General features: G+C 41.3%; 1 protein-coding gene and 1 long non-coding RNA gene across 4 annotated transcripts in view; one reads left to right on the top strand and one right to left on the bottom strand.

Annotated features, from left to right (window-relative positions):
- Positions 1 to 9,938, bottom strand: part of LOC139990822 (uncharacterized) — a 209,930-nt gene extending 199,992 nt beyond the window's left edge. Inside the window, exon 1 of the long non-coding RNA XR_011800665.1 lies at positions 9,882 to 9,938. This is a non-coding gene — a long non-coding RNA (uncharacterized lncRNA). The remainder of the gene's footprint in view (positions 1 to 9,881) is intronic.
- Cpx (synaptic transmission protein complexin) overlaps positions 1 to 14,890 on the top strand; it is a 329,323-nt gene that overhangs the window by 261,212 nt on the left and 53,221 nt on the right. Inside the window, exon 1 of one of the 3 annotated variants that reach the window (XM_072010354.1) lies at positions 4,567 to 4,653. The exons of the other annotated variants lie outside the window; for them this stretch is intronic. Coding sequence (XP_071866455.1) covers positions 4,641 to 4,653 — 13 coding nt within the window. The 5' untranslated portion in view covers positions 4,567 to 4,640. Of the gene's footprint in view, positions 1 to 4,566; positions 4,654 to 14,890 lie in introns of those variants that run through there. 3 annotated transcript variants of the gene reach the window in all.

The following is a 14,890-nucleotide window of genomic DNA, read 5'->3' as shown; positions in this document are numbered from 1 at the left end:
GCATCTTTACAAACCATATATTGCAGCGTGTTCTCGCGTACTCGGTTTCCGTAACAGGTGCAATTTCCAAATTCCACCTTTCTGCGAATCGCGTTCAAAATCCGACGTACATCAGAAACTAGTAAATTTATAATCTCGAAAATTTACGTACGAGTTGATATATCTTTTCAGAAGAAGCTTTTCGAGGACTTAAAAAAAAGAACAGGTAAATTAGCAAAGTTTAAACTTTCTTCCTTCCGTTAATGAGCCTCGTCCTGGTATTTTACAAAGCAATTTTTTTTCGAATGAAAGGAACGTAGTAAATGACACAGAACACGACCGATAATTCGACAGACAGATTCGAAGTCAAATTGTTCGATTTCGAGGATCCTTTGACAGCGTGGCCCAATCAGTCGAGGAAAATTGATCGCTTGAGCGCGGGGATGCGCTACCTGTGTAGTTTCAATTCACGAAGCGCAATGGAAACCGATATGTTTCAAACTTGCAGTCATAGCTGTGAACTCGGCTAACGAGCTGCCTCGCAACGAGCGGCTTGCGTGATCCCTGTCGTGGATTTGCGTGCAGATATGTGCGTAGGGAATTCTTTGAGCCAACGAAATTCCAAGACGCTAGCCAGTGAGGTCGTTTTACCTGCTTCATTTAGTCGCTTATACTTGCATATTTTATGCTATCGGAAATACCAGGTATTTTTGCGGGATATCAATCTCGTTGTCAGCGTTGCCTCGGAAGAGCAGGATGAGGGCCAAAGACGATATCGATACCGTTGATCACAGTATCCGCAACCTTTTCTCTCCACGGTTTCGATATCCAAATACTATTCGGTATCACGTGGAACAAATGGATTTATAGAGTTTCTAACAAATATTTGAAAGACTGTATGTACGCTCATTTTTTCTTTTTTCTTTTTTTATCGAACCAAGGAAATTGGATCTTGCGATTGCTATCATTCCGAAAAGCTGCGCTTCATATTCGATTCAACGACGGGTCCGATGGCATTAATATTCATGACGAGCGTATATTTTTTTTAATCACTTTCGATATTCATTGCGCGCCCGCAGCTATCGCGTTTTTCAACGAAATTACCTTTTCTCCTTCCTTTCAATCGATAAATTTATTTTTGCTCTACCCTCGCCCCTTCTTTTTTTCTCCCCCTCAAACCAGTCCATTTTGCCGAGATTCGGCACACATAGACAGACAGATAGATAGATAGATAGATAGATAGATAGATAGATAGATAAAGAGAGAAAGTGGGGGGAGAAGCAGTAGATTTTTTTTCAAATGTTCGATCCACTGGAAGCGGCAAGGATCGACTAGGGGCCATAGTGCAATTACGCGGTCGGTCAATCGAAAAATTCGTCGCGTTAAACGCACCTGGGCGAAAGGATCTCTAGAGAGGGCGTATCGATTTCGCGTCCGCCTTTAGCCAGCCAAGAATTTAACGTCATTTTATTCATTAAATCAGTACCACGCCGCTGGCGAAACAACTACCGGTTCTTTTTCCAAACCAATGGGCAACGAATCTAAAGAGATTCGCCTCGCTTATATCGTGCTGAATTTACGAGGCAAAACGGTGTCCAACCTTGGGTATCGTGCCAATGAAATGTGCACAGGGGTTGCGAAAGTTGAGCAGCGACAAGTCAAGTCGAACGGACAGTGGCAGAGGATTTAGGCGAATCAGTATCCTGACGGTGCCGGACCCCGGTGTTAGGTTACTTGTTTACTCCCGAGTGCCGGAACGGCCGATGCATTATTCAACGACTGCTTGTATTTATCAAGCCGATAGCCAACTCGAGACCCCGTGCACACACGAGGCGGAACACGCGCGAGCACGTCAGTACCAGGCGGTCGCGTAAACAGGTGAGAGATCGCCTTGAATTCTCTCTCTCTCTCTCTCTCTCTCTCTCTCTCCCTGTCTCTGTTTCTCTTCCTCTTGAGATTCTCGTAGCCTCGTACAAGTGGATTGCCGATGTTTATGGATTCGGCCGCCTTCACGGTTTACCCTAGTCTTTTTAGTCGCTCGGCTTACGCGCCATAAGTTAGCAACGCTTCGCTGCTTTATCGCGAATAACCGGGACCGAGATTTTCTTTTCGTTAAGTGGTCAGGCTTGTTGAAGCGGCAATAGTCGACTTCCATCGAGTCGTATCTTGTTGCTAGTCGTTGCATTGCGTTGCGTTGAGCGCGTGAAGAGGAGACCCGTGGAGATTTTAGGGGTTGCTTCATGGGGTATGTCGCTGGCGATTTATTTAGCAACATATTGGATACAACATTGGATGGAGAGGTAGAATCTGCGTAGCGATTTATTTCGGCTTCTATATCGTAATTTGTTTCACATTCCATATTATAACAGATGGTTTACCTTGGACATTTTGCAGAGTTTTATTTATTATGCATATTCTGTAGGTTTTTGGATATCTTAAGTTTACGTATGTGTACTTACGTATGTGTTTTTGTGTTTCGTGACTTTGATTTTAATTAATAAATTTTTAATTAATTTAAGTGCTTTAATAACAGAAGAACTGTGATTTTATTACGGATTTAATTACGGATTTAATTACGGATTCTTTTGTCCTAGTTGCACATGCATTTCAAAAGTATTTTGTAATATAATGGATGCAGCGATTGAAGAAGTAGAATTTGAATACCAATTCGTTTCGCCTTCAATTCATGTTTGCATATGTTTAAGTATTACGAATATTCTTTACATTTTGTAATATTTTGAGTTTTCAGAAATCTATGAATATCCGCAGTTGATTTATCAAGGGTTTACCAACTTCCTGTTCTAATTAATATTTCTTCCGTGACATAATTACAGATACATTTACAACAATTCTGCCCTTCATGCTGATTGTTAGTAACATGTCCCATCCAGCGTTTCGAAGCTAAAGAAAGCTCAAGTTTTATTGTTTTCTTCGTAAAAGCTCATCCTCGTTTTCGACGCTTCGCTAATACGACTGATCTCGCGATTCCTTGTTAGAAAATAAACAAAACCTCTGATCTTATCAGAAAATAGTAGCATCGAGTAATTTTAAGGGATAAAAGGAAGGGTGAAGTTTCTGATATGTGCGTGAAAAGCCCGATAAATCTTCGAGAACCGAGTGTCTGGAAGATGAAGGGTGCGTGTTCCTCTCGGTGTCTATCAAGTTCCTATTCTGCGCAGCATGGTAGATGGACGAAGAGGATGGAGACGTAGGAAACGAAGGAGAATTCAAATAGGCAGAGAGAAGAGATATACGAGTGGTACAAGCAGCGATAGAGGCGGACAATGAACGAGAAGCCAGACAATGAGCGAGTGAATCGGGACGGAGGGACTCAAATGGGTTGGTAAAGGGTAGTAGCAAAGGGCAAGTTCGATGGTAGCGATCGCTAGCTTCGATAAAGCTAGTCGAAATAGGAGGAGAACCAGAGAACCTGGTCCTCGATCGTCCTCTTGGCCGAAGGTGGCGTCTTACCTTCCTACGTACTCGCGCCGTTAATGACACGAAGATCGTAGGTCCTATTAACTACAAACCGCAACTAGACCAGGTTCTAAGTAGTGGCAATAAATTATATCGCTCATTAAGCGAGGCTTGTACGCGGGAATATTCCTTAATGGGTTTCCGGTGGCGCGCGGAATGCGTGTGTTCCGAGAACCTTTCGCGTTTAGTAATTGCAATTTCACTTGAGTGCAAGAATCGCGTCCTCTGTTGTACGTTGCCGTCTGTGTCCCTGCCACTTGCAGGCTTCCCGCTTCTTCCACCGAAGCTTTTACGCGTGATTTTACGCCGGCGAAATTTCACTGAGACTTACGTTTCTATTTCACTTGCATGAGGGAAACAATAGCCGGAATTGAACTGGATAAAACTCTACTCGAATTGTTATCATTGACCGGTTGGTTCTTCCGCCGCCTGGCTTTTTCAAACATTCGACCCGGCTAAATTGGATGGATTTTCCATAAAAGCGATCGGCGATAGAGGAACTTGCCAACGCTGCTTATCATTAGCGTTCGTAACGTGAAGAAAAATCGGTGAAACCTGATCGGTATTCGACGCCCTAATGGAATTAAATCATTGAAAACAAAGGAAAAAGGAGAACGGTGGAAGGCGATGTTAGCCCAAATTACAAAGCCGTTCTTTCCTGACCCAGTGTCGTCGATTTATCTCGAGGGTGAGCTGCGACGCACTTCCCCTGACATCTCCCGCGACCTCGTCGATTGGAGCTCGCGCGCGCACAGAATCCTCGCCATCCACCCTGGATCGTACGGATGCGTGGACTCTGGTTTTCTCGGAAGGAGAACCGATCGGCGTCGGCTCCACAGAGTCCCGTAGAAATATTAGGCGCAGGGTTACAGGCTGGCTCTCCACACAGAGGCAAGGCTAGGACGCGGAAAAGGGGTTAGAAGAGCGTTCCAGAGGGGGAGACCAACATTTTTCTACCCCTCTCTGTCCACCGTGTACCCCTTCCGACTATCGTGGAAGCACGCCCACTGGAGAATGCTGGTGGGGAACTCGGTTCTTGATAGGGGACGCCGACGATGGTAGCGGCGGCGGTGGTGGTGGTGGAAGTGGTGGTGGTCGTCGTCGGTACTGGCAACTGAAGTCTGACCGAAACGACGCCAGTACTACTGTCGCCAGCATCACGAGCGCAGCCACGAGGCCGAGTCATGGACATACTGGGTATGTCCGCTAGAAAGCCAAGCATGCACTACTTAGCCTCTTCACTTGCTCTTGTTGATTCCTCGCGGCCGCTACGTACGCTATCAACGCCACGTATCGTTGCAACAGTTGCGAACGAGACGAAACGCGCGAGTTATACGAGTTCGTCATTCCTCCCGTTGCCGATATCGATCCATCGATCATAGTAACGTGAACAAAACAGAGCTGGAGCCTGTCCCTTCGCGTTCGTTTTCTACCACGCTATAAGTTCCATGGTTTAGTTTTACTCCTTTTTTCGCTTCTCCAGTCATTACGTGTCATCGCGGCCGCAACCAAGGGGACTGGCTCCAGAGTGGCGCGCCACCAAACACCACGTTTTACCTGCCTGTAGCAGCGAACGGACTCAGGTATTGTTCACACCAAAAATAATCTCTGTCTTTCTGTCTCTCCTATCTTCTGGCACGTTTAAAAAAAAATCCACCTCGAGTCAACTGCGCGAAACTTCCAGATCGTTTCCATCTATATACAGATTTTTCTTTCTAAGTTTTTATTACTTCGGGATTGAATTGACAATTTTTCGGGAGATCCGTGTATTTTCCGGATGTGCTTGCATCGCTTCAGTGTTCGCTATGTTCCGAGCTTCGTTCCAGCATCTCGTAATTTGTCTACGATTATCGTTCTCGTTTAATCTGTATGTATATTTGTTACTACCCACAGGTACGCTAAACGTGTGTAGATATACGTGTGCTGCTTTACTTAAACGAGAAAACTTGACCCGACCTACGCAATGCAGCTTCGTGCGTGACGATCCTCCTTAAACGCCATGATCTACTTATATCATACTCTGTATATTTAAATTTTTAACGTGTCGTATTCTCGGACCGTAACGAATAGACTGCGAAATTCTGATTAGACGAAACTTAGTTGCCCGCGGAATAAAAATTTATCTTTTATCTTTCGCTCACAAGATTTTAAATCGATGTAATATTGAGACCCGCCTCACTCGCTAGACCTTTCACTCCTCCTTCGTGAAACCAAATTTGAAACGATTCCAGTGCTCGTTCAAGACGAGGAAAAACAAAAGAACGGAGTACGTTTCGATGGAAAACAACTGCCTGGTGCAACACCCCAGTTACGAAACTTTGCTCGTTACCGCTTTTAGAATCATCTCGAAATGCATTCAAATTCTATCGACTATATTCGAGGCTTGCGCACAGTGAAAAAAGTTAACGAAACGGTTCAGGACGGTTCGGGAGAGTTTGCCTGCTATAAATTCCAGCTACGCCAGGCGTTCTTTATCTCCACAGAATTAAAAAAGATCGGTACACCTCGATGTATACTCTCGAGCGCGGTTTCTAGAGAAAAAAGGAGCTTTTAAGGTCAGCTTTTCCAACGAAAACCAAAGAAACGGATTCGTAAGAGCCGATGTTCTTGTACACGGACAAGACTCATGACCCAAAAATTCTTTCTAGAAATTCTTTTCAGAACATTTTACAAGTTCCAGCAAGTTTCGATTACGCGATGAATTGTGTGTCAATACCAATATATCCAAAGTCAATAAAATAATCTATGTTCTCGCGGCCAATTGTCCGTAACAATTCGACATCGGAGCTGTGTTTTCATGCTCGGCGTTTCGTTTGCTTGAAAACTGTCTCGGGCCACTCCCATTTCCGTGCTCCCCTTGTATTTCGTAAATACAAGTGCTCTCCAACGTGTCTGCCTGCATACGACGTTCCGATTCTATTCCGGTGCGCTTTCTCGTGTTTTTCTTTCGCGGATCGAAACTTCCGTTTGAACGGTTCCAACCTCGACAAGGTAGCTCTCTTGTAGTTAGGCTATGGTGTGCGTGAAAATTCTTTGCGGAAAGATAAACGGCACAGATTATAGTATATTATATATTACGTATTACAGGCTGGTAGTTTTGTACGATTCGATAATTCTGTCATAGTCGAAATCATTTACGCGACGTTCTGTACTAGTATAGTTTTGTAATAAATAATTTGTTTTGTAAAAAATAACAATGGTAACTTAAACGGTCGTACACTGTACAGTTTTTCAATCGCAAAAACCTGCCTACGTTCAGAACTGCAGTTGCCCGTTAAAACGTTTCATCCAGCATTTCTTTATTTTTCAGAATACGTTGAAATATTTAAAGAGATCGTTTCTGTATGATTCATTCTAATTATACAGTTTCAAAGACAGAGATAACGAAATTAAGAAATTCGTAAAAAGTGGAGTTAATTGGGCTTCTGTGGGTCTCGAACAATGACCGAATATTTGAAATAAAAAGAACCGAATTTTGGGATAACTAATGGTGTAGGTTTTGTCAGAGAAGGGTAGAACGATGCCAGGAAATCCACCATTTATTTGGCTTCCCAGAGACACAAATAATGACTAAACATCTTCGATACAGAGAAAAACGAAGACACGAGAAAGTACTAAAAGTTCAGATTTCTGGAATGTTTAATGGCAGATTTGATCTAAGAAGGGCGATCAATTTGCCTCCTTCTGAGAAACTCGAACAATGAGCAAATATTTTCAATCGTAGCAAGGAAAACAAAGATACGAGAAAGTAATAAAACTTCTGGCACGTTTCGTCGTAGATTTTAAAGTAAGGAGGACAGAAGGATCGCAGGAAATCCGTCATCTGTCTACGTCGTTCAACCGCGCGTATTTCACTTGGCAAGCCCGAAACACGGCTGGTTTCGTCGGTATCCTGACCCGCGCAAAATCAATACATTACAACGAGTCGTAAATAATGCGTTGACAAGCCGGCCCAATATCTATCCGTTTGTTCCTGGCCGCGTTGAATCTGCTAACACGGCAGCCCGTTGGCGCTCTAACTCCTTGTAAATTATTACGGGTTCGCGCTCGCTTTTCCAGCGGAATCGCGCTTTCGGGCGCGCTCGCGCGATAAATATGCCAACACGGGAAACAAGGGGTAGAAGCAGGGGTATGTCGCGAGAGTGTGCAAAGAGACAGAGAAAGAGAAAGGAAGAGAGAGGGGGGAAGAAAGAGAAAAGAGGGTATTTACAGTTGAAGCGAGAGGAAAATCATCGATCGTCCGTACGACGAAAAATTGAACATTGCAAGAAGCGTGTTGGAACGAGAGAGTTTGAGGGTGACAAAATTTTCGCTTATTCGACGAAGCTGGTCACGTAACGAGTGCGAATATATGCAGAGCGGAACGCGCGAAATCGATTGTCTGCGTGAAAGAGTCTGCGAAAAACGTGACCGCCGTAAACAAAGTCCGTTTGCCGGAGGGAAATTAATTTTAGAGGCAACGTGGCGCGAGTTGGAGGGTCGGAACGCCCTTCGAAAATCAGCTTCTCATTAGCCACAGTGCAGTAGTTTAGGTTTAGGTAACGATTTTCACCAGGCACGTGTGGTTCGCTGGTAGCGAGCAAACGCGAGGGATAGCGTGCGGGTTAATTAGGGGAAAGTTTTTTCGTCACGCTGTCGACTGTGCTTCGAAAAAATGGCGACCTGTTTTCGGTAGCTGGGTGTTGGTGTAGAATGTGAACGCGACGGCTGCGAATGTGTACGTGCTCGTGGAAAATATGGACGAGTAAAAATGTACATGATACGTATACAGTAGAATTTTAATTATTACACCACCAATTAAGAGAACAATCGATTAATGGACAATTTTGAGGATGGTATATGAGAAACAAGGGTAAAAATTGAAAAAGGTTGTTACATTTTCATCTGAAAATTTTCCAACTTAATATCTATTTTTATAGAATAATTCGAAGATGATCAAACCAACGATCCTGCACGATGACGCGATTATTCAAACGGCGTTATGTTGCGCTCAGTTCAGATATACATAAACGAACTTTTACTTGTAATGTGCAAAAATATACATTACAGATAACCACAATAAAATGCTAAAATTATACTATTTAGAAAATGAAAGAAACTGTTGACGTTCTACTCGTTTAGTGATTTGTTCATAAAAATCTAAAATTGCATGAACATTCGCAATCTAACAATCATGTAGATTTCGTCAGGACTGATAAGCAAATCGCTTAAAATATGTTGTTAAAGACTGCAGCAATTGAAAAAATGGAATTTGGAAATTCAAAAGTTTGCGCGAATAGAAATAAATCAATATCGGACACGTTTAATTGCCGGTGAACGCCAATTCTCGTTCCAACTATAACCACGTTTGGAGATCGAAATTCAAATTCGGTTCTCGGGACAGATTGCCCGATGGCCGCTACTCGTAGTTAGCACTGAGTTGGATACTCTTACCCGTTTCTATCCCATTCGCCGAACAATGTTATCCATTGTGGATTTAATTGGGATAGCACTGAAGACGAACAAATATAGCTACATTCTAGTTGTTACTACTTTAAACCGCTCTACACTAGCCGGTGTATTTCACCGGAATAACCACGGACACATTTGCTTTCGAGATCGCTCCATCCTACCAACAATAGCGTTTCTTTTTACGACTGTAATGAAACTTCCCTCGAACACAATAACCAGCGAATTTACACGCACTTTTCTCGTATTAGCTCGCTAATCCATCGCCGTGCAAGTCGACCATCCACGTTAGCGATATGAGAATAATTAACCTCGTCCATCATTTTGACGAAACAGAAAAGGAAATAAAAAGGTGTTAGAAGGACGATCGTTATCGTTTACCGTGTCTCTACGTTAATAAACGAAAATATTCACACGTACGCTGTAATAAAGAGTACTGAAACGCGTTCGATATTTTATTGTCGAATCTATCGAGAATTTGCAGCTGGGATTTTGCAGCCGGCGTATCGGTAAACGACAGATGCAAAAATGTTCGTCCGACCGATTCGATCGTTTCGAGCGTCAATAATTTAATTGATTTAACGAATACCAATGCAATGGGACACGAAATATACAATTCAGTTTATTCGTTTCCCGATTCAATTACGAACAGCTCCGCGAATTACTGTTTCAAATTCCTTGGTGTCTCGCGGCTGTTCTAGCCCATCGTTCCTACGATTCTTTAAAATTTCACGATCAACGGTGTTCAGTCTCGTTTCGAAGCTGCTAGTTAAGATTTTCGCTTATCTGAACGTCTTGCTACTGTTTCACGCGCGCAAGTAAAGAAAAATACAACCGTGAACAACTAGCGTTTTGTAAACTGTAACCATAAACGACGAAAAGCTTCGAATTTGAATTTTATAAGTCTAACAAATATGTAGTGTTTTGCAAAAGATTATAATACATATCATTAGGAATAAAAGAAAATAGTTACTTACACGTGCAGTGATATTCTGTTAGATGGTTGAGGTATCTCACAAAACGTTTCACCTAGAATTAGAGACAATTATCATTTTCTATTGTTTTCAGTCGTGTTTTTTTATGAGACAGAAACAATTGTTAAACGATAGATTTTTTATTCGGCTTTCTTTAACGCCAAATATAGTGGGTCTTTAATTCTAAACTGTAGATAAACGATTGTAATTAACGCCATATATTGAAAATAAAATTGGAAGATATATTTGCACTTGGATTTTAATAAAAAGCAATATTAATTTTGCCTAAAGTACCTACACGGTTCTGGTAATTGCAAGAAAAGGGAAAATGTAGCCGCGTCGATCTAACGAATTTGCTGGTTCTAACGTTAAAAGTAGAGCAAATTATACAATTCTGTTCTAACAAAAAAATCGATACTATTTTGTTACTATCTCGTTTTAGCCATATATATATAATTAAATATTATTCTATCGTTTAATTATACATTTTATAATTAATTTTTCTCATGAAATATTATTTTATTTCACCATATAATACTATGGTTACGTTTACGGTTGTAAACACTCTGATTCTCTAGTTCTCGATCGCTAAACATTTTCCAATCGGAGAATTCTATCGTTCGACGCATAGGACACGATGTCTGTGTTCTCGAAAAAATAATCCAGGCGCAATAGGTGGATTGCTAATTAGCAGGTTTCAGGGGAACGTTGTCATGACACAGGCGATCGTTGAATTTCGAGATAATTAATAACCGGCCGGTATGACGCGCAAAAAGACGACCGTTATCGACGACCAGTGGGTGCTTCGCCGACTCTGAATCGCAATTAATTTGATTTCGCCGACAATAAGAGCTAATTACACGGGAAGAAGTCGACGTTCACCGTAACAGACCGCGATGGATCGTTGTAACCGCATAGTTCCAAGACACGAAACTAAAGATTCATGCTAACAACAAATCGCAGAACCGAAAACACTTACCTAATTCCAAGCTATTGTATTTCTCACGCGTATCAAGTAGTCGTAACGATCGAGTTATTTAATTGGCGATTTGCATCAGAATCGGAAGAAACAAACCTTAATTCGCAAAACGGGACGAGGAAATTTCGCAAAGCGGATTTGGCATTTCGAATATCGCTACGGTTCGTCGGGTTTGCCCGATTCGCAGAGGAATTCCGTTCGGTCACGTGCGTGCTAGAACGTGCAATTAGAATCGGTTAATCGTTAGATCGAAGCGACCCGATAGCGTTCACGCGAGAGAACTCGGAACTATACAATTAATCCTCGAACGTGAGGATTATCCTTATCCCGGCGTAGCAATAATTCCTGCTGTATTTTGCTTGAAGCTAGTCGAGCTTATCGCGCTTCGAGCGTTCAACTAGTCGAGAATAATTTAAAAACATTATCAGCTCGGCAACTGTTAGCTTCTTGCCTGAAATTTCGTTCGGTGGTAAGGCGGAGAAACAAGAAATGTCGCGGAACAACTTTATCGAGAAAATTCAGTTTCAGTGTTGCAGTCCACTGGAAACGCCACAACCTTCGTCCGATTAATTTAAACTGTGTTGTTCATAAAATGAAATTTATAACTTTACTTAGACATCATGAAAAGGATATTAGATTGGCCATTGTTTTACGGTAATCGTAGCGATTCTTGTCCAACTCCGTGTTTTATTCAAATTTGTTTCTGACCGATATACTAAATCTTTTACGCTATTCTACACAGATATTTCGAACATTGCAATCATCGCGATTGGATAATTCCACGTTCACGGTTCTCGCGATCAAAATATATTGTAAAACTGAAAATCGTGAGAAACGGATATTCCTCGTGTGTTTTTTCTCTCTCTTTATCCTTCATTTATTCTTCAAACAAAAACACTCCCTCGTGGTCTTTGAATCTCTCCACGGATAATTTTGTCGATTTCGAACGCGATTCCTGGTTGGTTCGTGACTGAGAAAAGCCCAGAAGGGAGCTGGTTAATTCGTATTCAAGGATCGACGACCGATCGGTTGGCATGCGATCCCAGCGTCACGTGTCACATCTCGCTGAATTGCTGAGGTTTCCCTTTGACCGACCTCGACGGTTATGCGTCACAAAAAATAGAGTCTTTACGTGCACAAGCTGGCCTACTTCTCCCTCGAAACGGTCGGTGCTTCGAGCATTCTCCGTTGCTCGCAAAAGAGACCCTTCACGTCAGCGGTTCCCAAGTCGCGGTTCGGGCCACTGGCAAAAAAACAGGCGAATTGCTTTTCCACGTTGGGAGTCGAGCTGAGCGTGTCGCGCAGAAAGAAAAAAGTTTCCTTCTCAGAATTCAGGTGCTCGCCTTGGAATCTGAGGAGACGATTAGATGGAAGGATACTGCGAGTTTCCCACTTCTCTTGTTGATTTAACGAAATATTTTTTTCTGCGATAACGATGAATAATGGGAGTTGCGATAGGCTGAGTTGGAGGAAAGTTTCTTCTATATAGGCCGCTTCGACAAGCATAATTCAGAAGAATCGAGAATAAGAGAAGAATTGTAGTGTCAAGTTTCGTTGTAGATGCTTCCTTACGAAGTTATTAGCAGAAGGTTATGCGTTTTTGGGAAACTTAAGAATGCGAAAGGTAATGCATGGAAAGCATGAAACATGCAGCAAGCAAGATTGCAAGGAGCGTAGAAAGATTGTTTAAAACAATGCTTCTACAAATGAACTCGTACGTTATGCAAATGTCAGTATGCTTTTTTAGATATTTATGGAAAATTGTAAGATGAAAAAATACATATAGAAGTATCTCTTATGATATTTACTGTATGAAGCGAATTTTTGTCTAAGTCCTATTTGTTTAGTTATGTCCATAAAAATGTAAATTGTATAAACATTCATAAACGTTCTAATTAGAAGAAAATACGAGTGCTATAATGGTCTTTGCACTTCACAATATGGATCATATTTGCTTTCTTTATACTTACACAGTGTTTGTTGAAATGATCTAATGTGACTGACAGTAACTATCGTTATTAGCGATTGTTGAAACGCTTAAACTCACATTTAAAAATGCAAAATCCGTTATTAAATTCGTATATCAAGCTGCGTTCAATATTTGCCTATAACTAGACTGCGGATATTTATGCAAATTCATATTTCCTCGATGAGGATAATTAAAAAAGTGGAACGTAGGTAAAAAATTGTTTTACCTACTAAGGTGTTAGGTGTAACGAGTACTATGCTTTGAATATTTTATATAGTTTTGCATATTACGTGCATTCTGTGCAGTTTTAGACTTTCAAATTTCCCAAAAAATGCATAAACATGCACGGTATACTTATCATTTCGTAATAAAGTGTTTACAGCGCAACTATATCTAACATTTTTTCCTTACTTCTCATAGATTATGTTTTCGCAGTTTGTATGTTAAAAATTGTAGTTTCACAAATTACAACCTAAGTAATTAATCAACCGGTGACATCAGAAACTGACAAATTTGATATTATACTTCTTCTCTTTTACAATTTGTTTCTTGCCAAATGTTGGTTTATTACTTATTTTATTACTAACACAGTTTTATTCTTCGGAATTTATCAACATTAATAACTTGTAAAGTTTTTATTAATTAATTAACAGCAGTGCAACTACGCAAGAAAGCTCAGCGAAGATTAAAGTTCCCGAAAAAACGAGCTGGTAACCACTGGCCTGCCGTGTGACCCGTATTTTTTTAACGACGCTTGTGAACAAGCCCTTGGTATCGCGATAAGCGGCAGCTGCTTGAATACAGCTTGATCCTGGGTAGAAAAGCTCAGTGAAAATGAATCAATCCCCTTCCGCCACCACGCGACACGTATATCGCGAGAAGCTGAAAGCGACTTCGGCCAATCTCCCATAAATACACTGCGTTACGTCTTTTTCTCTGGTCGAACGTTTTTCTCCTATACTTGCTATTTATATCTTGAAGCAAGGCTAGGTTAAATCAATCTGAAAGATTCAACATGGACTTAATAGACTGGTAATAGGTGGTAACGAACGAAATTTTTCATCGAAGATTCCCCATTTGAAGTTTGAGTTCGCTTCAAGTTAACTTGGTAGCAAGCTGCTTAACTTTATTAATTAATTGCTGGTAAAACATTCAACTGTTGGTTTGTGTTCGTGTATCTTACTGAATAAAAGAGCACAAGTTATATCGTAATTACAGTTTGAACGGTTCATCGGTTGCTCGTTAATCGGAAGTGCAATAAATAAATTGAAGTAACAGCTGCAACCTCGACCTAAGACAAACGTCGCTATTAAGTCGAACGCTGTTGAAGCTTTTCCAACTACAGTCAAGGCAACGAGAACAAGATGTATCTTTGGCGAGGGCAACCTCTAAAGTTATATCTCTCGTAATATTTGTAATTTAAATGTAGAACGTGGGTAAATTTGCAAAGGTTTCTTCTGAAAATCGCTTGGAAAATTTCGTTTCGCTTCGATGACACGGGAAATGTTTCGCGAATTCTTCTTTAATATTCGCTGTCACGCTATTGAGATATAGCTATCTCGTTTCCCAAACTTACGCCTCTTTTTCATCAGAAAGGTCTTTATTTTAGGTAACGATGTTTTTTCAAACCATACAAAACCGCGAGGAAAATTATTCAAATACAGATAAAGCGATGCAACGTACTCGTTGATAAGACTAAAAGTATTACAAACTTTTTCCTAAACTTCTTCTTCTTTAATGATACTACTCTTATTGTAATTCTTTAATCTAAACTGATCTAGTGAATCGAACTGAACATTTCGAAATCGTTTAATCAAAGTCTGATTGAGAAGACAAGGACGAACGATCGAAGAATACCTTCGGCTGGTGACCGTCGAGTGTAGGTTTCTTTGCACAGCACATCCTCCACGTTGGTCAGCGAGATGCTTGACCTACTCGTGACACACTCGAGTTTTATTGCTGACAAGGTCGTGTCAACTGTCGACGTCTCTTTCACGATAGGTAGTTCGCTTGAAGCATTCCACGGTTCTCGTGTTTTAACTTTCCTTTGGCCACTCGCCGTGG

Source organism: Bombus fervidus, chromosome 9 (assembly GCF_041682495.2).
Source record: "Bombus fervidus isolate BK054 chromosome 9, iyBomFerv1, whole genome shotgun sequence".
Lineage (NCBI taxonomy): Eukaryota > Metazoa > Arthropoda > Insecta > Hymenoptera > Apidae > Bombus > Bombus fervidus.
Note: the sequence above shows the minus strand (reverse complement) of the source record. Positions and strands in the feature narration are given on the sequence as shown.